Source organism: Mytilus californianus, unplaced genomic scaffold (assembly GCF_021869535.1).
Source record: "Mytilus californianus isolate M0D057914Y unplaced genomic scaffold, xbMytCali1.0.p SCAF_1, whole genome shotgun sequence".
Taxonomy (NCBI): Eukaryota; Metazoa; Mollusca; class Bivalvia; order Mytilida; family Mytilidae; genus Mytilus; species Mytilus californianus.
Genome location: NW_026262581.1, coordinates 110,059,479 through 110,085,702, shown reverse-complemented (window position 1 = coordinate 110,085,702; position 26,224 = coordinate 110,059,479). Strand labels below are relative to the sequence as shown.

Sequence of the window (26,224 nt, the reverse complement as noted above, 5' to 3'; positions counted from 1 at the left end):
CCCAACTTTTCAGGGTTGGACATCTGCGGTCGTATCCAGCTGCGCTCAGCGAAGCAATTTTTTTAAAAAGAGTTATGCCCTTAAAAATATTGATTATATGGAAAATTGCAATGTTATCGCTCTGATGTGTTCAATTCTTGCTAGAATTTTATGAAACTTATATCATAGGTTTATATCAGCAATGTCTTTGACACTTTCGAAAATAAATTCTGATCAAATATTTTTAACGAGGTTTTGCCCCTTGGAAATATAAAATATAATGGAAATCCCATTGCATTTGCTCTGAAGCCTTTATTTCTCTTAAGATATTAATAAAAAGAAGTTTTAAAGAAGAAAAAAAAGTGCTTTTTTTAGTTATTGTCCTTGTAATTTGGATAGATAAAATATGTGCAATGCTGGGGACATTGGAAATCTGTTCTTTTATTAGTAATAGGATATATCATTGCAAGGTATTCATGTATATGTATACAAGATCTGCCATCAATACCAAATTTGATAAGAGTCACTGTTCAGTTTTCTTGCTGAGGTAACTTTTTCAGTTACGATGTTTTTAAAAACAAGCTGTACATAATGGTTTGAAAGGGATCACCTGACTCGGACCTCATTTTTACTGAAGACCCCATGGGTTGACTGGGGTATAGAAATAAGGACACTGACTTCTCTCAGTATGGCATTAAAACCCTTGCTAAAGTTGGGCCTCTGTTTGGCTGTGCAGCCATGTGGGGTTGGAATATAAATGTTAAATATTATATTTTGTGTAGAGAGTGCCATTACCTCTGCATGTATAAGAACCCTTGCAACAACTCTATGAGTGGTCCTTTGTTAGCCTGTTCAATGGCTTAATTTCTGTTCTATATCCATGATCTCTTCATTTTCAGTGGCAGTCCAAATTTCCACCTTTCAACAAGCATCAATTAATCAACCTTTTCATTGTGTATTGATTAATGTTAAATTTTCTGGATAAATATCCTTTATGTAATAGACTGCATATACCGGTATTCAATTACTATCAACTAATTAGAAGAGACATTTGTATGTAATGAGCCACTTGAATAGGTCACTATTTCAAGCTTGATAATATGTATGATAATGTCGAGTAAGATGAAATTCAAAGCGACATCACAACTGACTAACAAATTGTACTATTTTTCTCATTCTAGTGGCAAGATAATGGCTCCTATCTTACTTCCTCCTTGTCATGCATTACAACCCCCTGCTGAAACCATGAAACCGCATATGTCCTCTTGACATAGTACACCATATTGTCTTCTCCCCTCAAGCAACTGTTGTTGCAAATATTCCAAAAACTAGACCCATTTTACTTTTACAATTTCTACGTTCATGTTCAAAGACTGGGTTAATATTATGCATAAATGCCAGTTTATTCAGACAACATGAAAGAGTAAAAACATAAAAAAAATAATCAAAAATAATTACAGATACATAAAACAATTTAAATTATTACTGGTTTTCAAAATAATGTTCATGTGAAACCAGTGTAAGTCTATAGAATTACATTTTTTTTTTAAAATTCATGCAAATGCATTAAATCCCAATAAGTTCATTTATATTGACTTTGAAATTGGAAATGAGTTAGCAGTTCATATAACTTTATTTTGTCTTCCTCTTTGAAGAATATTCTGTCTGCTTTATCGAGAAACACATCTGCCTAATTGTTGAAATTTTTTCACTTTGCTTGGCTCATTTTAATGTGATCAGGGATTGCCATAAGACCCATACAGACAATATTCTTCTCTCCTTAACTACATTTGTACAACATGTATAGGTATATTTTATCACAGATTTTGATAATCTCAATACTTATTATCATTTTTTGTATGTTAATACAAATTCTGGTACTTTAAGTTCTCCAGTTATGACTTTCTGTCGAATGTCCTCATTATTTTTCAGTGTAAATACAAGAGTTCTCATAGTTCTACGATAATCATAATTGATTAATCTTTTATGGTGGTAAAATGCTTCTCTCTCTATGGCATCAGGTAGAGTGTGACTCTCCTACAAAATAGATCATTTATCACAAAAATTTCTGCATAACACAAAAACTATACAACAATTTTCAAGTTTACATACAACATTTTGGAAGCAAACTTTACAAACAATTGAGATTGGCTATTTTGTCACAATTTTTATTCGAAAGTTTTGATTGGTCTTAATGCATGATATTTTGGAATATTAGAGATTTCTTCCCGCCAAGCACGTTTGTGTAAAAAAGTAGTTTTAGAAATAACAAATGGGGAATGTGTCCATGGGACACAGATTTGCCCACCCCCCCCCCCCCCCCCCCCTTTGCATATAACATTATAAAGGGACATAACTTAAGAACGGTAAAAGCGATGCTACCCAAATTTGTACTTGATCTGAGTTTTGTGGTAATAAGCATTGTGTGTAAGTTTCATAACATTTGGTTGAGGCAAACTAAAGTTAGAGAACGGAAAGAAAAATAAAACAATTTTTATATGACCTCAAAAAAATTTTTGTGGTCGTATATTGGTATGACGTTGGCGTCGTCGTTGTCGCCCGGCGTCGTCCGAAGACACATTGGTTTTCGCACTCTAACTTTAGTTTAAGTGAATGGATCTCTATGAAATTTTACCACAAGGTTCAATACCACAAAAGGAAGGTTGGGATTGATTTTGGGGGTTATGGTACCAACAGTAAAGGAATTAGGGGCCAAAAAGGGGCCATAAATAAGCATTTTTGTAACTTCCAGACATAACTTGTGTGTTAGTGTATGGATCTCTCTGACATTGTACCACAAGGTTCCATATCACAAAAGGAATGCTGGGATTGATTTTGGGGGTAAATGCCTCAAAATTTTAGGAATTAGGGTCCAAAAAAAGCATTTTTCTAGTTTCATGACAATAACTTGTGTGTAAGTGTATGGATCTTCCTGATATTGTACTACAAGGTTCCATATCACAAAGGGAAAGCTGGAATTGAGTTTGGGGGTAATTGCCAAAACGTTTAGGAATTGGGGGCCAAAAAGGGACCAAAAATAAGCATTTTTCTAGTTTCCAGACAATAACTTGTGTTCAAGTGTATGGATCTCTCTGAAATTGTACTGCAAGGTACCATACCACAAAGGGAAGGCTGGGATTGATGATGGGGGTAATTGCCTCAATATTTTAGGAATTAGGGGCAAAAAAGGGGCAAAAAACAAGCATTTTTCTAGTTTCAGGACAATAACTTGTGTGTAAGTGTATGGATCTTTCTGAAATTGTACTACAAGGTTCCATATCACAAAGGGAAAGCTGGGTTTGAGTTTGGGGGTAATTGCCGTAAACGTTTAGGAATTTGAGGCCAAAAAGGGACCAAAAAACAAATTTTTCTAGTTTCCAGACAATTACTTGTGTTCAAGTGTATGGATCTCTCTGAAATTGTACTGCAAGGTACCATACCACAAAGGGAAGGCTGGGATTGAGTTTGGGTGTGATGAATCATAAGGGGGTTCAAAAAATTTTTAAGTTGGTTATTTCTGACTTATATTTAAAAGCAAATAATAATGATATGGTAGGAGATACACACCAAACAGGATGTGTAAATTATTATATAATAAGTATTGTGCAACAGCAAGAAATTTTCAATTGCACAGTATTGCACAATAGCAAGAAATCTTTAATTGCACAGTATTGCGCAATAGCAAGAAATCTTCAATTGCACAGTATTGTGCAATAGCAAGAAATATCCAATAGCACAATATTGCGCAATAGCAAGAAATTGTCAATTGTACAGTATTGCGCAATAGCAAGAAATATTTAATTGCACAGTATTGTGCAAATGAAGATACTTCGTATAAATTGCCTATTTCTTGACCAATTTCAATGGGGTTTTATTCTTGAATTCTTGGGGTTCTTTAATATGCTGAATCTAACCGTGTATTTAGTTTTTGGATTTTGGGCCAAGTTTTTAAATTGGTCCACATTGAGGTCCAAAGGGTCCAAAATTAAACTTTGTTTGATTTCATCAAAAATTGAATTATTGGGGTTCTTTGATATGCCGAATCTAACCGTGTATTTAGATTCTTAATTTTTGGTTCCGTTTTCAAATTGGTCTACATTAAGGTCCAAAGGGTCCAAAATTAAACTTAATTTGATATTAACAAAAATTGAATTCTTAGGGTTCTTTGATATGCTGAATCTAAACATGTGTTTAGATTTTTGATTATGGGCCCAGTTTTCAAGTTGGTCCAAATCGGGGTCCAAAATTAAACTTTGTTTGATTTCAACAAAAATTGAATATATGGGGTTCTTTGATATGCTGAATCTAACCATGTATTTAGATTTTTGATTTTTGGGCCCAGTTATCAACTTTGTCCACATTGAGGTCGAAAGGGTCCAAAATTAAACTTTATTTGATTTCATCAAAAATTGAATTCTTGGGGTTCTTTGATATGCTGAATCTAACCATGTATTTAAATTTTGGATATTGGACCATAATAGGTGAAAGTCCAATTTAAAATTTTTAAGTTCTTAGTCTTAGACCACATTCATTCTGTGTCAGAAACCTATGCTGTGTCAAATATTTAATCACAATCCAAATGCAAAGCTGTATCAAGCTTGAATGTTGTGTCCATACTTGCCCCAACTGTTCAGGGTTTAAACTCTGCGGTCGTATCAAGCTGCGCCCTGCGGAGCATTTTATTCCATTTGTAAAGGGGCATAACTCTAGAACGTTAAAAGTGACGCCACCAAAATTCAAACTTGATCTGTGTTTTGTGGTAATAAGCATTGTGTATAAGATTCATAACCCTTGGTTGAGGCAAACTAAAGTTAGAGAACGGAAACCAATTTCGGGACGTACGGACGTAAGGGTAAAACTTAATGCTCCCTCGCTATGGCGGGGGCATAAAAAGTCATATACAACATTTTGGATGCCAAGCTATGATATGTACCATATTTCTACAGTAATGAATTGATATGTTGGTTACACAATACTGTTGTATTGTATCAATATATATCAACATATTTATATCTTTGGTCTCCGTCAACATAATCCCTATCATCTGACAAGATGATAAACTGCTATCAATCAAATTAATGTGTTTTCATGTTAAAATTATATCAAATGCTTGTTTTTCTTAAAGATTTTCTGAAGGTTTTATTTCATGAGACTCTTGTATATCAACAGTATAGTTTCCATCTAAATCATGAAGCTGGTATTTCACACTGTAATACCATTCTTCAATAAAATATCTTGCTTGTAGTGATCATGAATATACAGCAATATTTTTTAAAATAATTACCTTGTGTATACTGAGCACATTTCCACATTTAATATCAGTGTTCTAATCAATATTTTAGTACATGTATATTGTTTTTTTCTGTTTTATTGGGTTGCTGTCTCATTGATGTTTATCCCACATTTTCTTTTATTAAATTTGTTAACATTACACTCAGTTGTAGGCATATTTACATATACAAATACATTAAACCAACCAAAATTATGTTGTTTCTATACTTTGTATCATCCATACTTTTCATACTAGGAACTATATAAACTGTTATAATGATTTTACCTCTAGATCTAATGATCCAGCCAATAGTTTCTTGCCAGATGTTCTCATTTTTTCTGTTTTAGTATCACACATGACTTCAATAACTGGTCTTTCAGCATGACTGACAAAATGTTCCTTCCATTTAACATAGACACGTCTAGCTGCTTTTCTAATGTCACTATCTTCATGTTTTCTTAACTTATTGACCAGTTTGCCTACAACATGAAAATCAAATACAGGAAAAAATGTTGCACAACTCTCAAAAAGTTATCTTGCATGTAATGTTTAAAAACAAATAAGTTCAAATGAAATGTTTTTGTCCCCATTATTTTCAGTCTAAAACTTTTGAACAGGTGGTGAAAAATTGAAATGGTAGAATAAGAATATGGATAATTATTGACCTTTAAAAATTCGTAAGGGTTCCGCGGAACCCAGTGTCTCGCCTACTTTTGCTGTTAATCACAGGCTCAACAAAAATGAGGAAAAAAATTAATAAAAATATTCCTCTCTATACTATCTTTTGATTGTAAGTAGCTTCTGTCCAAGTTTGGTAAAAATCCAGGATAGTTTATGAATCTAATAAATGTTTTAGAAACTTAAACTGCAGACTGTATGTAATGTTAACTGGAAAAAAAACTAAGTCCATTTATAAGTAAAACACAGAAAAAATGGAACAAAATTTTAACAAAATTTCCTTCTAGATACTAGCTTTTAATCATAAACAAGCTTCTGTCCAAGTTTGGTACAAATCCAGGATAGTTTAAGAAAGTTGTTAAAATTTTAAAAACTTTAACCACAGAGTGAATGTAATGTTAACTGGCAGAAAAACTAAGTCCATTTATAAGTAAAATACGGAAAAAATGGAATTTTTTTTTTACAAAATTTACCTCTGGATACTATCTTATGATCATAAACAAGGTTCTTTCCAAGTTTGGTAGAAATCCAGGATAGTTTAAGAAAGTTATTAAAATTTCAAAAACTTTAACCACAGAGTGAATGTAATGTTTCCTGGCAGAAAAACTAAGTCCATTTATAAGTAAAATACGGAAAAAATGGAATTTTTTTTTTACAAAATTTACTTCTGGATACTATCTTATGATCATAAACAAGCTTCTGTCCAAGTTTGGTAGAAATCCAGGATAGTTTAAGAAAGTTATTAAAATTTCAAAAACTTTAACCACAGAGTGAATATTTGTGGACGCCGCCGACGACGACAATGCCGACGCCGACGGAATGTAGGATTGCTATGTCTCGCTTTTTCGACAAAAGTCGAAGGCTCGACAAAAACCAATGCTTACATTAATTTGTATATTTGAACAATTAATTCATAGCCCTAGGAGGCTAGGATTCCAAATTTAGCTTTTAAAATGCATCAGAGCAGAGATTTGATCACCCTAGTTTTCACTAAAGGTACCCTATGTCGTCTTGTGCTTTTCGACATTCTCAATAAAAAATCTGTTTTGTTTTGCACAGATAAAGATAATTGAGCAAATATGTTAGTTCATCAAACTTGGGTTAAAACGATCCTCAATCAATGTGTGCCACTTTATTGCAGTATTACCCTGATATTCCCTCCCTTGTTGTGTTTCATTGTTTATTACTGGTACCTGTCTGCTCAGGTAAATTTTAGGTTACTGTGAAAGTACTTTTATTCGTGGGTATCAATTTTTCGTGGTTTGAGCAAAAGTTACATGTTTAAGGGTTCTTAAATTTGTGGAATTTTGTTTTCTGAAAAAAAATCAAGTGAATAATTTGAAGCAATCAGAAACGAAAATTCTTGAAAATAATTATTAAGTGTTGCATTATGATTTGTGGGACATTGCAAAATAAGGTGTTCATTTTCACTTACTAGTTCATCTTTCATTAATTTACTGACAACATTCATAAAATTTTTAATGAAATAATTGCTTTCAGAAATTGCTAATGTACAATGTATTACTGACTTGCAAGTGATTCTATGAGATTAAATTATTCACTTGCAAGTCAGTAATGTACAATGTATTACTGACTTGCAAGTGAATAATTTAATCTCATAGAATCAGTATTCATGTGAGCTTCAATTTAACCCCTTTGCTAGAGATGGGTTACGCATGAGCTTGGCGTGTTCAGCTATTCAAAGGAAAAAAATGTCATCATTGAAAGTAAAAACAAGGGTGAACCATTTGGTTGACTGATTTGATCCACATAAAAATCGTTCTTATACATGTAAAAACGATGATTAACATATTTTTCAACCAATGCTATGAAATTAAAGAGACCTAGAAAAATATGATTGCATGTGTTCGCTCTCTATTTAAATCTATATCTATGTTTATATTGGGTTATATTACCGCTGGCAGTCTTCGAATGTCATTTAGATGGTTAATTAGATAGCGTCAAGACTAAAATACACTCGAAATTTTGATACATACATGTTTTATCGAGTCCATACATTGTTAATTGTTTATTTTGACTATTTATAATTTGGATATACATTTTAGTATGTTATAAATCAAATATGAGAATTTGAGTCAAATCAGTGAATATGAATTTGACAGCTAATGCCCTTTTTAAGAAAATGGTTACATAAATAAATGCTACAAATGTACTTTGAATTGTAAAATTAATTCTTATTAAATCAAAAAGCAAGCCCAATATGATTTTTTTTCATATGAGAATTATGAGGAGATAAAATGAACACTGCAACATAGCACACCATCACCAGAAGTCTGAATTTCATCGATCAAAATTAAATTTTTATGAGAATTAATAGGTTAAAAGTCAAACACTTTAGGTTTTTAAAAGATAAAATGGGTAAAATCCTGTCAGAAGTTGTATTTATAGTCCATAAAGCTTTTGCTGATATTTGATGTAATCTCTAGATTATATCCCTGTATCCATGTAGTCAAACATACATGAGGATCTTTCCATGTTTTGATTTGGACAACAGTTGTTATATTTCGTTGGACACTTAAGTTTGTGGATAAAGACATCCACGAAAACCACGAAAATTGGTACCCCACGATAAAAGCACTATCACCATGATCACAGTATCTTTCTACCTGGCCTTGTTTCTTTAAGTTGAAACTTCAGGTTCATTTTCATGCAATCTATTTTACAAATGCTAATTTTAAAGTGGTTGATTTGACTGGACTAGGTTGGAAACCCACTACTTCTCCAACTCATGGCAAACATGCTTCCACTAGACCACCAAAGCGGTTTCAGTTATAAAGTGTACTAATGTTGTCGAAATAAGGCATTAATCTTGAGCACATGCTCATATTCTAGAAGTTTGGTACACACAAAATTATTTTGTGTTAAGTGTTTTGTGAAAAGATGTACAAAATATTTCTTTCATCTCTAATGTACAAGGGAAACATTTCTGATCTGTCGAGGGTCTCCTTTTTGCACAGCCCTGAACAAATGAATAAAAGCATTTCTATACCAACAGAGATCTTAGAACTTATCTAATGGAAACTACAGACATCACAGAAAGGAATCACACACCTTCCATTATTCTGAAAACATATCTCTGTTTGATTATCTTAACTTCAATGATATAAAGTTGATACCTATTTTTGTATCTAACATAACATGTCTAGGAGGAATCTTTTGTCCCAGTTTGTTCAGGCTGTCAACCATTTCTTCTTTTGAAGTACTTTCTAACTCCAATTTGGATTTAAGCCTTCTTATTTCTTCAACCACAACAACACCCTACAAAAATATTAAAATAAATAAATATAAAAAAATAATATTGTACTACAGGGTACATGTAAATAGTTTTTCACAACATATATCTTTAATATCAGCCTAAAATATCCTAATATAGATAATAATATCAGAGATGATATTTCTTATCAACATTTAGTCAACACTGATGGCACTTTAGTTTTTATAGCAAAAATAAACCAAATTAAACTAACAGATGAATGGTTAAATGGTAAACCAGATATCAGCTTAAAAAGGCCATAAACATCAAGTATATGTTTGTATATATATTCAAATTCAAATTTCTAGTCAGACTGAGACATGAATGGAGTCTACATACATCATTTGTACATGCAGGTAATATTCTAAGAATGAATTTGTATAATTTTTCTAACTTGTTTGTTTGGTCATTACAATGTACATGTATATTTCTACATGTACAGTGTACATTTGTATGTGATGTTTGAAAACCAAAAATCGGCACAGCCAAAGAGCTCATGTTTCACAGCTACATGTAGTCTCATACAAAATCAAGGGACCTCACTGGCATAATAAAAAACAAAATTTCAGAACAATAAAAAGCACATTAAATTTTATGAGTAGTACAAATATATTCAATTTTTAATTCCTGCTTGACGAGAACAGAGCTTGGGGCCACTTACATGTACTATCATAATGTAAAGAATGGTAGGGATAAGCCCCTGAAATAGTTAACTATTTTGAGCTTGATAATGTATGGTTAAATCCCTCCTCTAACCTAGGGAAGTTGTGTGCATCTTTTTGTCAAACAATATATGGACAGATTATTTAATATTCAAAGTATAAGAAAAAGGTTGGATACTGGATGTCTCAGCTGCTCATCCCTCCCACAAAAAGATTGAAGTGGACCCCAGAGGAACAGAGACATCCCATTTTACATTTATGCATCTGACAGTGAGACTCATAATCCCTTTTAGGATTCTGTGTCCTGAGTTTTTTTTCTGATTTGGCTGCCCTCTGATATGTCTGACAGGTTGGGAACAAAATTTATAAAAAAAAACAGAACAATTTCTTCAAAAAACAATATTTTGATTTGAGTCTTAAATAAAAAGTTAGGAGCCTTAAAAATTGTTGATTTTGCGAAGTTTTCATCACCATGTAACTTCTCAGTAAATCAGATTAGGGCTATATTCATCAAGATATTTTAGAAAAAAATTGCTGCCATTTCAAGTATATTTTAAGGTTCATGTGGACCCTTTGGCTAAAATGGCTGCATTTTCACCTCAAAATTTACTCTTGAGTACAGAAAAACATGTGTATCTGGAAAAGTTTTAAGGCATAGCATGCTCTAGATAAATAAAATTCAAATATATTTTAGGTTTTAGAAAATTAAAAACTTAACAGGATTTTACAGTGCTCTTTTTTCATTCCTCCAGAAGGTGCCAAAATAAACTAAGTTGGGAAAGAGGTTTGAGAACTTCCCCATGGGTAATAATTGAAGTGAACTGTATTGTTTGACATGGACAATAGATACATGTACCTGGTAATAACTGGTGATTTAAACTGTGTACCTGAGTGGACCATATCAAGTGAAACTCAACTGTTTGTTAATTTCATCATCTTCTGCTGGGACTATTATACTAACGGGACTGGAAACTGATCGATCTGTTGAGATTTCATTGCCCTGATAGCAGATTATTGATTTTTTGTATTGATTGACAGCTTATCGTTCCACGTGGTTAATTAGCCTTTGGTGCATGTAAACAATAGATTTCGGCGAACAATTCAGCATATAGAATACCGTTAAATTGGTGGATTTGAAATTAAAAAAAAAAAAAAATAAATGTAAAAAACTAAAATATATGAATAATAAAACTATTTTAACAAATTAAATACATTGACTTGAAATAAATGTTTTCACACGGGGATAAACTAATGCCGATTAAAACTGGGACAAGTTCTTCTTTATTTCAACTTAATCGTCGAAGAAGTTTTTAAAGATAAATACTTTTCTTATTGTTTACGAAAAATTAATAATAAGTAGTCAATATATTAGTGTTGAAAATAAAACAAATAGTCGAAATGCCGGCACTTTACTTGACCGTGAAAGGGCCTACTTTTGTAGTTCTGATTGTGGAAACTATTGTACATACTTTCATGAAGTCATATGCTTATGCCACCTGAAGACCATTACTAAGCAAAAAACACCCTGATTTTAATACAAATTTTGCACATATAAAAAGGAGTAAGCAATTTTATAGGAACAGTATAATTTATTTGAGCCCTGCATGTGGTTTCCATTTGTAATGAGAAGGAGATTTAAATTCCACTTTTCACTTTAAAAAGTGACAATAAAAATAGGCCAATCCAACCTATAACCTATAAATATGATTTTACAACAAACGGAACTCACGTATCTCTTTTCAATCAACAGTTTTCAGAAATTTTATGAATCATACTTGTTTTCACAGCGTCCCCACCCTATTATCATCCTGAAAAAATTCAACCTTTGGATGTCATTTTTTACACTTAAGCCAGGATTTGGTGATTAATAACAACTGTCATAGATGGAGATATCTTTTATTATTATAGTAATCCTGTTTACATTAAGGATTATCATTTCGAATAACTATAAACAATAAAAACAAATTACAAAGATTATACGATCAAGGCACGCTGTCACTGTCAAAACAATATGGCGTATCGATAAATCGTGTGCAGGTAAAGTCTTGTTCTAACGACCGTGATGTTGAGTATTATTACACTGACGGTTTCCAGTCCCGTTAGTAAAATAGTCCCAGTCTTCTGCAGGGACGAAAAAAAAGTGCACTGCAAAACGAATCCGGGTCCGTTCGCGCCCATTCACGTTCGCCCCCTTTCACGTTCGCACCCCGGGTCCGTTCGCACCCTACACGTTCGCACCCTTTTTATTGATTTTGTCTTAAATAATTTTTCAATCGTATTTTGGTTAGTGTATTGCTATAAATATTTTTTTTGTTCATTGTTTTAAAATGAAGTGACTTTCTACAAAACGATTTTTGTGTTGAATAATTTTTTAATCGTGTTTTGGTTATTGTATTGCTATAAATAAGTTTTTTTTCATTGTTTCAAAACATGCAAAATAAAGTGACGTTTTTTGTGTTGAATATCTTTTTAATCGTGTTTTGGTTAGTGTATTGCTGTATTTTTTTTTTCATTGTTTCAAAATAAAGTGACTTTCTAAAAAAGGTTTTTTGTGTTGAATATTATTTAAATGTTTAGATACCAAACCGCTGTAAACTCAACAACAATAACATTTTGAATCTTAATTGTTTTTACTCATACCAAGTTAAATACATGCTAATATAACTACATGCAGAATTTACATCAAGTTTAGCTGTGTAAACACCATATATATAATTAACAGTAATCATAAATAATTAATCATCAAATCAATTTAAAACAATATTTCATTTAAAAAATTCAAAAATTGCCGATATTTTCTTTATTTTGAGATTAACATCTTAAAAAACATTTTATAATTCATCGGGTTTTTGAATAAAAAAAAAAGGGTGCGAACGGACCCAGGGGGCGAACGTGCGGGGTGCGAACGTGTAGGGTGCGAACGTGTATTGGGCGCGAACGGACCCGATACCCTGCAAAACCCAGTTAAGTTTTAAATTTTCTAAAACATACAATGCATTTGAATTTTATTAATATAGGGCATGCTATGCCTTAAAACTTTTCCAGATGCACAGGTTTGTCTGTACTCAGAGTAAATTTTGATGTGTAAACGCAGCCATTTTAGCCAAAGGGTCCACATGAACCTTAAAAATGTTCATTAAAAATTACTAATTTGGGGAGTATGTGTTTTACCTGGAGAGATTCGATGGTAGACTGTTTCATCTGCTTCCTGTAGCCTTTTTTACTTGAATCTTGTTTAATGTCTTTTGGTTTCTTAATCAAATATTTATCCATTTTATTTCGTTAACTTTGCCTGTTTTCTTTTTATCCAACCGGAAATATCTAAAGTAAACCACAGACTCAAATCCAAATAAAGCATTGTTCTTAATTCGTATTTTTCTCTATCATTTATACCAAACATATCATATATATATATGTAATACAGTTGTATCATATCTCTGTTTATACTAATCCACTTGCAACCCACATCACCAGGAAAAGTACACCTAAGACTACAATAACATAGTAGTCTCAGAGCACACACACAAACATAAACACTATTATCATAAAAAATTTAATCAAAATTCTGACAATAGTGAATATTATCGTTTAACTTGTAAATTTTGGTCTAGTCGGTTTTATTGGTTAATACCAGAGACATATATTATAACGTGAGGGTACCCAAATTGCACCTATTTTGACAGTTTTTCACTTACGTTTATTTATGGTTCAGACAAAAATTTCAATTCTGTGTTTATTTTGTAGATGTATCCTTTGAAGAGTACCCAAATTGCACCCATGCTTAAATTCACATCCGTAAAAATCGAATAACTGATCATGTTTTGTTTTAAATCTCTAAATATTTAGAACAAGATAACAATAATCCATGCTTACTACGCATTTTAAACGGATTATTATAAGTAAAAATCAGTTATTGATTTGGTGATGTACGGCGGGCGGGCGGGCGGCTGCCAAACAGTGTTCGTTCATTTACATGAAAACGCTTTGATGATTTTTTTTACAAATTTAGATATGTTGTTTCCTGTGACTAAATGAAGGTCAAGTTCAATTTTCACGATTTTAGCTTTTCTCGTTGTTCAGTTATAGCCTTTTCACAAGAATTCAATTTGTGATGAATTAATCCATTTCTCAGATAGATAAGTTGCAGATCTATATAAGTTTGTTACAAATGAAAGAAAAAATATTGGTAACTATTAACAGAGACATATATACACATGTGTATATATGTCTCTGCTATTAACTATATATATAAAATTTGATTACACTAAGTGTTTTTAAATGATTTTCGCCTTTTATCATGATAACACACCATCTGGTAATCACGCAATTATAATATTTAATTATGATTTGAAAATAAATATAACATCATATCTAATCACATCATATCTAATTACATCATATCTAATTTTAGATTTACATTATTGGTTCATGGAAATAAAGTTTGAGTTATTTCCCTTTGAACAGAAATAGTTTAACTAAGCAGTATTTCATCAAAAATTGAATTCTTGGGGTTCTTTGATATGCTGATTCCAGCAATATACTTAGATTTTGGATATAGGGCCATAATAGGTAAATGTCCAATTCAATTTTTTCAGTTCTTTGACCACATTTATTTTGTGTCACAAACCTATGCTGTATCAAATATTCAATCACAATCCAAATTCAGAGCTGTTTTAAGCTTAAATGTTGTGTCCATTCTTAAATTGCCCAACTGTTCAGGGTTGACCTCTGCAGGAAAATCCGGTTTGCTGTCTCTCTGACAGTCTCTTGTTTAAGAAATGGATGCCTGTAACATATTTTAATTGCTCATTTTTAAAATTTAACTTTTTGTGGACGTCGCATAGCGACGTTTCCGTAGATTTTACTTTTTCCAGTGAAAACTTCATCTGTTGGTATATACTGTGAAAGTTTTGTGCGTATTTAAATATAATTAGCTATGCTGAAAGACGTGCATAATGTCAAATCATAAAAATGCAAATTGTTTAGTCTCTAAGGAAACTTGTAAGATTACCGCTGCTATTTTTGCTAAATGGTTGCAATTTGGGTACTGTGACGTTACATATATATGTCTCTGTTAATACATATGTTTCTGGTTAATACGAGAGGGTAACATTCAGTAAATCATTACCTGCTAATACGTAGGCGCATATGGACCATAGTCTGATGATACACGATCATACACCAAGCACCTGTGATTCTAGAGGTACATCAACGCACGTTTTTTTTTATACTTTTGAAATCCTTGACGGGTACGATGCTTTATCAAAACCAGATTTCCGTAACAGTCTGAATTTCATACATGGTTCCAAGGCGCTTGGTGAATAGAGCTCCCTTATTTCTAGATATTTTTTTGTTTTACAATACATGGCTTGAGAACATCAGCCGATTTCATACAAAATTGTTCCTACTTTTATTTATGTAACGTTTGAATAATGTTTAACATTTTAGCAATCTGAGTATCAAATGAAAGCTCAAACATGTGTTCAAGTTTCACTACCTTAACAATAAGCATATTAAATGTGCAATTTTCTGAGCTCATATAGAGAATGGATGTCTTCAACTGAAATTCCTACTGGAACTTCTTAGAACCACTTCCAGTTCTCTCTAATATAACATTAAATGTATCCAAATGTTTTAATGATCTGTTTAGCAAGGATGCAGTTTTCATACTAGTAGTTCAAGGGTCTGAAAATGTAGAATTTATCGTATGAAAATAGGGACATGCATTGGTGATTTACCTCAGCACTAGACAGAAAAATGTCTTCGTACAAATTGAACTCTCTTTTCCGTTAAAACTCCATAATCATCATGAATTTGACAAAGCAAACTGCACCATTATAGTTTTACTTGTGTATAGTAGAATGAGAAGCTATGCGGATTCCCGAAATTTTATCTCAAACTCTAGAAAATTAGACTTCAGATGTCACTTTTCAGAATTCGTTTAAAAAATATGTTTTATCAATATCTTGGATATCTGAAATTATAATGTTACACTGAATATCCTTTTTATTCACTAGTATCTAAAACAATCATTCGTATTAATGAACACGCTTTTTCATTATATTATACATGTCTAATTTTATCTATAAAGGAGATGTATTCTACAAGAATAAAATCGATGAAGGGGTGATTATGTTGGGTGCTACATATAGAATTCACCAAAGTTAATTTCACAATAGGGTTATTTTCAAATCCGTCCTATTTTACAAAATTTCTCAGTAATACAGTTCTTTTTGTGTTCTTTGAGGTTTTTACAAAATTATGGAGTATTTCAAACATTTAACCAAAGTTTAAATGCCTTTTGATACGGCTCGTAAATGCCAATTTCGAGTATTTATCAGAAATAAACGAATAAGTTAAAAGGATATTCTTAACCGAAACTAACATTACGAGAAGTAAAGCGATGTTTTGTCTTTCTGATACAACTTTATTTGTGTTAGTAAAGGATGTCCGTCAGTGCAAAATTTTACAAAAAACATATGTCTCTAATAGCCGTGTAAAGAGAGAGGAATAACATTTGACTTTACGGATAAACAATTTTTTTTTTATTAAATCTGTAAATATGTAATTTTATATAGACCTTATTCTGTTCAGCAGGAACATGTAGGCAATAAACAATAGACAGTACTTATTTAGCACAAACGCAATCGTAATGATAAGTAAAAGCACAACTAAAAGTACATTGTATAACAAAATACATAATATATATCAATCATACACTGTAAACATGTAATTATAATAATCTTTGTTGTTTTTTGTGATTTTTGGAATTATTGTACAATCTGAAGTCCGATTATTTGAGGGAAATTAAAGATGTTAGTACCCCATAAATTACAAAGCCGCTTAACTTGAATAAACAATATTGTTAGTGTTTTCTCAACGACAGATATCACACGCATATACACCATGCAGAACCGTCAAACGAAAGTTCATGGAGAAAGATAAGTCAATACGCGAGCTCTTTAAAATGAAGCCGATTGTCTATCCCATAATAATGATGAAGGAGTAACATTCAAGAAGAGTCAAATGTACGGTTAGTTTGATATCCCAAGCACGCGTGACACGGACTTAAGGTCTTTTTTCCCTAATTAACGTATTAAAAGTTAAAGGACACAGAAAAAACTTCTGTAAAATGCACAAACTTAAAGTAAAATAAGATGTTCAAATTACACTTGTAAATCCAGCGAAAAAGCTGCATGCAAACAATCGAAAATTTAACAAGGGGAAAATAATCACCAGAGTCATTACTTGGCATAGACAACCCGGCAGAAATTCCTAATTTCCACTAGTTGTATTAGCAAATGCTAGTTCAACCATCTAAAGAGTTTATATGCTTACAAGATAGGACTTTCCCAAAACAAATCATGACTAAACATATCAATACATTAATGTACAACATCTAAATTGATACCAATAAAAACAAGAAATGAAAATGACGGGAAATGTAACGTTGTGTTGAAAATAAAGTTTGTTTTCATGTAAGAAGAAAAAAACTGTACCAGGAACATTCAATTGCACTTAGTGTGTAAATAATTCAATAGATCGTGTAAGAATTAGGTGAGAAAACAAACGATCTTTCTGTCAGTGAAAATGCAGTCACTCGGGAAAATCATTGGTTGGATATATCCGTCTGCATGTAGGTACATTTTTAGTATGGTTAATAATAATAATAATAATAATAATAATAATAATAATAATAATAATAATAATAATAATTAATAATAATAATAATAATTTTTCAACTTTTATGAACAAAAATATTATATAGACTAAATAGTACAAGATACTGAAGAAACGTTCATAAAGTCGAAAACAATATCCATACATTTTTAATAATACATCAATATTTTGGTGTGCGGCATGTTTGGCTGAATTGTGAAGCAAGATCCTCATAAAAAAAACAATCTTCCGACTTTCCATAATCATGGCAAAGTAAGATTTAAAGGGGCATTAGTTGTCAAATTCATGGTCACCGATTTCACTCAAATTCTCATATTTGATTTATAACCTACTGAAACGTATATCCAACTTACAAAAAGTCTTAAATGAACAATTAACAATGCATGGACTCGATAATATGTATCCGTATTTCGTGTGTATTTTAGTCTATAGATATAAGAAGATGTGGTATGAGTGCCAATGAGACAACTCTCCATCCAAGTCAAAATTTATAAAAGTAAACCATTATAGGTCAAAGTACGGCCTTCAACACGGAGCCTTGGCTCACACAGAACAGCAAGCTATAAAGGGCCTCAAAAATTATTAGTGTAAAACCATTCAAACAGGAAAACCAACGGTCTAATCTATGTAAAAAACGAGAAACGAGAAACACTAATGAACCACATCAACAAACGACAACCACTGAACATCAGGTTCCTGACTTAGGACAGGTGGAAACAAATGCAGCGGGTTTAAACGTTTTAATAGGCGCCAACCTTCACGCTACCTGAAACAATAGTGTAACATCACAACATAGAAAGACACACTTAAAAATATCAATTGAAATGGCTTAACTCAATCAAAAGACATATTAACAAAAACAAGTGAACATACACTGAACGAATAAATTTGATCTATGACACAATGTAAATACAAAATTAATAAAACAAGGGGGTTAGATGTAAAACAATATGTACACAGGTAAATAAAATATAATTTTGTTGTGAGGTATACATGGAGTACGGAAATAATTTTTACAAAATAAATAATTTAGTTGTTCCTAGTACGAGAACAATAGTGGAAATTTATCGTCATACTAAACGATTATCAAAGGTGGTATATATTAAAAATAGTGAGCTAGATATAACGCTGAATAAGTAAACATTAAATAACAAAAATACATTACAAATTGTATCAACAGGTCAAATTAACACGAAAGTACGATTTGAGAGTACTCGCAGTTACTGAAAGCTAGTTAAAAGCCAAAAACAATTAATAGTAAAAAATCATGCATCAGAGACTAAAATCAACTAAAACACACCCCAGGGATTTAGTGTTTTAACGTCATGGACAGTCAAAGAAGACATGACTTGTGCAATGCCAAAATATATAGTATCGACAGGCAATAGGATAGTTAGGAGTTAACCTGTTAATAAATATGTATAATTTGATATATAGATAGAGTAATCTCTATATAGAAAATGAACGTGGATGTGTACTTATACATCCCAAAAAAACGTTTGAAAAGAATACAAATTTAGTTATGTTTTAATTTGCTGATGACAAAATCGATATTTGTGCCAATGTAAACTATATTCAAAGATCTAATTACAACATTGCTAAGATAACCTTTACTAATAAGTTTGTTTAAAAGTTCGATGAGCTTACACGAATCACATAGTGATTTCCACGCTTTTAGTACAATATTACCGTAAATTTAGGATGTGAAATACCGTTTTTAATAAGTTTTCTACAGGTACAGCCAAATTTACTAATCAAATCTTTGCATCTATGAAAGAATTTAGTAAAAGTTTTAAGCAATTTATGGTAGCGAAATCCCTGACTTAATAATTTACCAGTGATGCATTGATTGCGTTCGTTAAAATCTATGACATCACTACACACACGGGGATAACGAACGAGTTGGGATATATAAACACCGCGTATGATGGAGCCAAAGGAACATCGCCGTCTAAAAACGCGCCATCTAATTAACCATCGAGGTGACCTCCGAAGACTGTCGACGGTCATATAACCCGATATAAACAATTGACAGCGAACACGTGCAATTGGATTTTTCTAGGTCTGTTTGATTTCATATTATAGGTTAAACAAATATGTCGATCGTCGTTTTTACCTGTATAAGAATGAGTTTTTGTGGATCGAATCAGTCAATCAAATGATTTACCCTTTTTCACTTTCGATGTTGACATTCTTTTCCTTCTAATAGCTGAACACGCCTAGTTCATGCGTAAACCATCTCTAGCTATGGAGTTAAATAAAAGGTCACATGAATACGGATTCAATGAGGTCGAATTATTCACTTGCAGGTGAATAATTCATCAGCGATATTTCTTAGCTTATTTAGACAAAATTGAACCAAACTGGCTGCTAAAAGAGAATTATTATTTCACTTTTTCACTTTCATAAAAGATTGAAAAAAAAAAATCAAATTTTACTTTTTTTGATAACTCGTAGCTTATGTCCCTTTAAAGGAAGCCGCCTTATTTCCACACTCGTGGAAACGTTTACAGAATTTGAAGAAAAAAATCAACACAATCGACATACTAGTATATCAATATTCTATATATTCTGGATATTCGGTAGATTAAGAGCAAACGCAGTACTTTCTTGTCAGTCTCGTAAATATTCAACCATGGTGTATTTTGACGAAAGAGTTCCGGACACCACAGAACTTTGATTGACGATTTTTCTTTTCAGTTGTCTTGAGTACAGTAAACGGATGCGATTTTGTTGGACTTAATTTGTGTACTTGGAAACTGTCACAAAATGTATCTGAATCGGAAGAATTTACTGTTTTACCTCATAAGAGACAGATTGAAAATCTTTGTTCGTAAGTACGCATTTACCAGATAACTGTGAGTACCAGACCATTTATGAGAGTCAGAGATATATGGCGAGTCATTTCATAATTTGGGATAATTCCACATTAAATATTTTTTTTAAAAACTCGACGAAATTGAGAAGCAATCAATTTTTTCGGTTGTATTGTATATCGTTTACCAGTCAATTGCCTCAGAATATTCTTTGCTGCTCTATTCCATTACTAGAGACACAGCCCACAACACTCAAGCTGATTCTTTAATTTAAACTCACTCCACGAAACAATGTATATTGAATTAGGGCTTCTCTTATAAATGCTTTCAGCCAAGGTGCATTCAACCACAGTACATATTCAGAAAGCTATTTCACACTGCATACTAACATGTAACAATATAACTCAACGCACATCGAAATCTTGGCATATCACTTCAATTTGCAGATACAGAGGAAAATTCAAGAACTGTTACACGCCGAAATTATCAAAATGTTCAGATGACTTGATGTATGCATCTACTTTTGCGACGACACTGAAAACAGTCAACTTTATATGCACGTCTGGTTTTTCAGGTATACAATAAGTCTGAAAGTTAGATAAATAAAATAAATAATGATAGATACATTATATTTTGCATGTTAATCGGCCACGGAGGACACCAGACAAAATATTTTTATTCTTTTTATGTGAAAAAAAGGATGTGGCATTATTGCTAATATGGGACAACTATCCATCTACTAAAAGGATGTGGCATGATTGCTAATGGGACAACTATCCATATACCAAAAGGATGTGGCATTATTGCTAGTATGAGACAACTATCTATATACCAAAAGGAAGAAGATGTTAACATTATACAGGTCACCATCGCATTCAATAATGATTCAACCCATACCGTATACTAGTAGTAAGATATAAAAGGCCCTACTACAATGCTAAATTGATAACCATTAAAATAGATAAAAACGAAATTACAAAGACGAGGCACACAATACGTTACAAGCAGACATAGAAATATATCCAGTTTGAGCAACATTATGAATGACCTAGTATAAAAAAACAGCAATAAAGGTGTAAAGAAGCACGAATTATTATGTATTATACAGTATAACAAATAACCTTCTAGCTATAGACAAGGACAAATGCTTACAAAAAAACAATAAGAAGCTCTAGTCGTACAGGCAATCATACATACCTACTTCGGATACCAACTACTACAGCCACCTACAAACGATGTCGGAATTGGTCTTTCTTTGTAAACACAGTCAAGGACTGGAACAAACTGCCACGGATATTACCACAGCAAAGTCACTCGATATATCCAAGTCTCAAGTGACCAAAACCACTAAATAAACATATCAACATTATCGTTTTTAACTTGTTTCAGACATGTGCAAATAAGAATAGAGGGCATATTATATTAACTACTGTTATTGTAAAATGGTATAGATTAAAACAAGAACACATTAAATAAGTTAAAATGGTAAGGAATATCTGGGACTATTATACTAACTTAGTTAGTATAATAGTCCCAGGGAATATTTACTAAACAAAATTACAAAAAAAAAATATAGAGAAAGCGGAGTCCATTCCCCAAACGCCTCAGTCTGATTAAAATCATACCTCTCATTTGCTATCGTTCATTTGTATATCGCGCGTCCTAGGTGTTTGTATTTTAAATCACAGAAACTCGGTAAACAGATTAAAAAAAATAATCATTCTTTTGTTCGTATTTCCTGTCTTTTTGTATCACATTATTAACGTATTTAACGTTGACATCAATATTTCTTTTTTTTCTAGCAAAGGGCAGTTTACTATTCATATCCGTATACTGAAAATAGAATTTTTTAATCTGCTGACCGAGTCCCTGTGTATTAAATGACTCAAAATGTAAGACAAAAAATTTAGTTCTTAAAAGTCTGTTTTGTAGATATGGTTTTACACGATGATTGTTGGAGAAAATCAGAGGTACAGAATAGATCAAATGCTTGTTATAAGGACCATGTTGAAACTGTCAAGAGCCAACTTGAACATATATCTATGTTAGATGATGCTTACACTGATCTAGTTAAACAAGAATGGTGCAAGTAAGACTGTTAACAGTATAAAGAATATTTAGAAATTTAACACTATACACTGCTACAGACAATCCTTACCAGACACTTTTAAACTTGCACTAGTTTTGCCCCTTTCTTAGAGTACCTAATATTTGCAAAGAGCCAACTTCCTGCTTTTTTGAAAGATATATTAACAATAGCGATTCCATGATTATGTAGCTTAATAGGAGTAATTCAAAATCTGAGAAAAAGATATAGATTGCGGCGCCGGCGAAGTAGTTGAAAAAAAATGGCAGGTTTCAATTGACCTTAACCTCATTTTCATGGTTCATTGGTCAATGGGTCGGGTAAGCTGAAAAGTGAGGGTAATTTACAATAATTAAATTCTTATGATACAACAAATAACACATCGAATTCATCTAAATCAATTTTGAAGAACAATTTAAAAAAATGTAATTTCCTTAAACTTACGTTTAAACTCATTTTTACACCCCTCGTCAGATTGACGTTCCAGGCCACAGGGAATATTTTCCAATTGTTAATATTTTCACATTCAACAATACATGGTGGTAACATTTATTTGTCATATGAATTTATAATATTTTTTATAGTTATTCGAGAATGTAATATTGTGATGGTACTGTTTCAGAATACTTCTGGATTCTTACCAGTGTATGGAGAAGTCTGTGAGTGACTCTTGTGAACAGTCGTCTGTAGATGTTGTGACGGATATGATGAACACGGTTTTTGAACAGATGAACTCAATAATGACATGCCAAGAACCGGGTATGAATTGTTTGTTTAAAAAGACAAAAACAAACAAAAACAAACAAAAACAAAAAACACAAAACACAAAACTAAACAAACCCAATACAACTGCTATCATAGTTATAGGCTTCGCTTATTCTGAACAAAATCAAAAACAGTTTTTTGACAAGCTGTAAAGTTAGTTTGGAAGTGAATATAGCGTACATTATAAGTAAAGTTTACAGTGAGCAATGTGTTTTAGAAGACCATGATTAAAAGATCAAATCCGCTAAATATCCTTGCACATAGTACAGATGAGACGAATGCAAAAATTAGATTATTATGTCTAAGTAGCAAAGGCTTTGAAATTGAAATGAAGGGATGCTAACCAAATAACAATAGTACCATACAATATTTCTTAACAACATGTTTAGTCAGAAAAATAAAAACAAATTTTATAGAATGTGCAAGTATTAAAATGAAAAAAAGCCCGATTTTCAGTTTAAATACCTAGTTCTAACTAACATTAATTTTTAAACCTTATAGAAGATATGAAAAATATTTTAGTAAGTACTTGAATCTGTCTAAAATAATAATTTAAAAATCAGCAGAAGTTAATACTGGAGGATATGAAAAGCCATTAAGTATCTTACTACAGTAGTTAAGCTATACTTCTTTAAAGGCAACCAAGGAATATAAACACTCATACACCTATAAAATCTTGAACAAAAACATGAAGAACAAACTAATTCTTGTCTCTCTTCAGATAGATCTACATCCCAAAAAGAATTTATCCGTTTCTGGGAATCCCTCATAGAAAATGGAGCAATGAATACTTATCAGGAATGGTCAATGGTTACGGTCATAATAGCAATACTTGTAATAAGATATCAATAAAAATAAAAAGCTAACTAGGATTTAATTTTCCATAGAGTTAACAGTAATTATGCAGTGACAGGAATGAGTGAATGATTTATATGTGAAGTGTATAATGTTTCATTGCCACTAGTTAGTATAGCAAACTTAGACATGAATCTCTTTTGAACCTACTGGCTTAGAAAATACGGTAAGCAGGAATAATTTCTTACAAACACATCAGTCTTTCATCTATGTTGTATTCTTAACATGTTGCCTCTTGTACAAGCATCATGTAACAATTGTTGGGACGTCGTCTTACTCAGCACTGACTGTTCTTATTTAAATTACAAAGAAATCACTAATAAAAAAATGAGTCACTAAACTGAAGCCATCTTAAATAAAGAACAAAACAAACTCCAAAGAGTTCTGTTCTCTTTAGGAATGAAACTATTCAGTGCACACACTGAATCTACCTTTACGTCCCGGCTTTGATGGTAGATGTATTCCTTCATGCTATTAATAATAATACTCCTCAACCCATTAAAGTTGCGGGACACTTGCTGAATGTTTTAATTGAGGTAGATAGATGTATAATGTGATGTGGCAAATATTACATGCATAATAGGTACATTATGTTTGAAAACACATAAATGTAATATTAATATGAACCCTGCTTTGAACTGACACACTAGGCTGGATTTTTAACCTGGTAGTTAACAGGAAGATTCTCCTCATTATTTTGACTCATAGCCAACCAGTTTTTCTTAATGTCATGTTTTTAGTGGAGCAGCAGTCAATATTCTTATAAAGTCTTTTGTTTGACCAAGCCAGGGATTGAACCCACTAACGTTGCATGATATCATAACTAATAACATTTTTTAAACATCAAAAGAAAGTCTTCAGAAAATATGAATATTGGCCAAGCCTTGATAACATAATTTGACCATTAAAGTGATGTCATAGGTGAGATTCTTTAAAAGAATATGCCATCAAAGAGACAAACACAAAACACACTTACTGTTTATCTATCTTTTTGGGCGATGGCTCTATATTATTTCTTAGCATGTACAGGTGAAAGTCAAAATATTGGCACAGTTGCATAATTTGGATAGTTTACTAACGTTTCATGGTAAATCAAACCATGAAGAGTATATATTCAACCAAAACTGCATTGTTTTTATTAAACTACATAGATTCAATATTGGATATTGAAAATATTAGAATGGTGGAAATAAATTCAATTAAAGACCAATTTAGCCCCAAAATCATACCTTTTATTACTGAATCAGTTGTGTGTTCATCCTTATTTCCCTGCCTCACTCAATTCCATTGTTAGGAATTACCTTGTTGAAAATAGTTGTTTTCAAACCAATTGTTCAGAAATGGTAGATGTTAAACCATCAAAGGTGGATTGATTGTTGGTGTATAATACCACTGTTCAGTACTCTTGGTTATATCGTAGGGCCCAGTTTTCATTGGTGAGAAAACCAATGGCCTGCAGCAGGAAAACTGGCAATCCTAGCCAACTAATATCAGAGTCCAGCCCACCTGCTACAAGCAGGGTTCAAAACTCTAAACCTTAGTGTTCACAGGCTCAAGATGCTAATAAATCAGAGAACAACAACATGAGGGTTAACATATTTTACCAGTAGACCAAGATGCCTATATGAACATCAGTGACAATTTCCATCTGGTGTTCAAGATAAGTGTAGCTTTGGGAAAAAAAAGTGCCACATGATACTACCACTTAGATAACCAGATATAAACAGTCAGTCAAAATATATATAGAATAATGACATTTTTGTATTTGATACTGACTTTATTGGCAAGAATATCAAGAGAGCCTGCTAGGGCAAGTCGATATTCCAGCTGATTAAGTCAGTATAATAAAATAAAATGTCATTATTCTTTTTATGGCTAATTTGTCTTAACTGTATATAGATATAGGAAGATGTGGTATGAGTGCCAATGAGACAACTCTCCATCCAAGTAACAATTTATAAAAGTAAACCATTATAGGTCAAGGAACGGCCTTCAACAAGGAGCATTGGCTCACACCAAACAGCAAGAAATAAAGGGCCCCAAAATTTACTAGTGTAAAACCATTTAAACGGGAAAACCAACGGTCTAATCTATATAAAAACGAGAAACGAGAAACACGTATGAACTACATAAACAGACGACAATATGTTTTTTGGT

General features: G+C 32.2%; 1 protein-coding gene and 1 long non-coding RNA gene across 3 annotated transcripts; one reads left to right on the top strand and one right to left on the bottom strand.

Annotated features, from left to right (window-relative positions):
- Nucleotides 1–1,357: 1,357 nt before the first annotated feature.
- Nucleotides 1,358–13,180, bottom strand: LOC127730540 (transcription elongation factor A N-terminal and central domain-containing protein 2-like). Its single transcript, XM_052238980.1, has 4 exons — nucleotides 13,037–13,180; nucleotides 9,067–9,208; nucleotides 5,537–5,730; nucleotides 1,358–2,016 (listed from the first exon to the last, which is right to left on the bottom strand). Exons 1-4 carry the CDS (start codon nucleotides 13,136–13,138, stop codon nucleotides 1,828–1,830), a joined length of 627 nt encoding a protein of 208 aa, XP_052094940.1. The 5' UTR covers nucleotides 13,139–13,180; the 3' UTR covers nucleotides 1,358–1,827.
- A 7,071-nt stretch (nucleotides 13,181–20,251) lies between these two features.
- On the top strand, nucleotides 20,252–24,029 carry LOC127730613 (uncharacterized). Of its 2 annotated transcripts, none has more exons than XR_007995198.1 (5): nucleotides 20,252–20,378; nucleotides 20,808–20,935; nucleotides 22,294–22,450; nucleotides 23,070–23,206; nucleotides 23,938–24,029. It is a non-coding gene; the product is annotated as an uncharacterized LOC127730613 (long non-coding RNA). The 2 variants fall into 2 exon arrangements; XR_007995197.1 differs by having other exon boundaries at nucleotides 23,934–24,029.
- The last annotated feature ends 2,195 nt before the right edge of the window (nucleotides 24,030–26,224 follow it).

What these genes read in the sequence shown, in the direction of transcription:
- LOC127730540 (XM_052238980.1), bottom strand. Translation starts at nt 13,138, where the DNA reads ATGGATAAATATTTGATTAAGAAACCAAAAGACATTAAACAAGATTCA. An exon ending in CTACCATCGAATCTCTCCAG is followed by an intron (nt 9,209 to 13,036) that starts GTAAAACACATA and finishes ATATTTTTGTAG; the next exon opens with GGTGTTGTTGTGGTTGAAGA. An exon ending in CTGGATCATTAGATCTAGAG is followed by an intron (nt 2,017 to 5,536) that starts GTAAAATCATTA and finishes TCTATTTTGTAG; the next exon opens with GAGAGTCACACTCTACCTGA.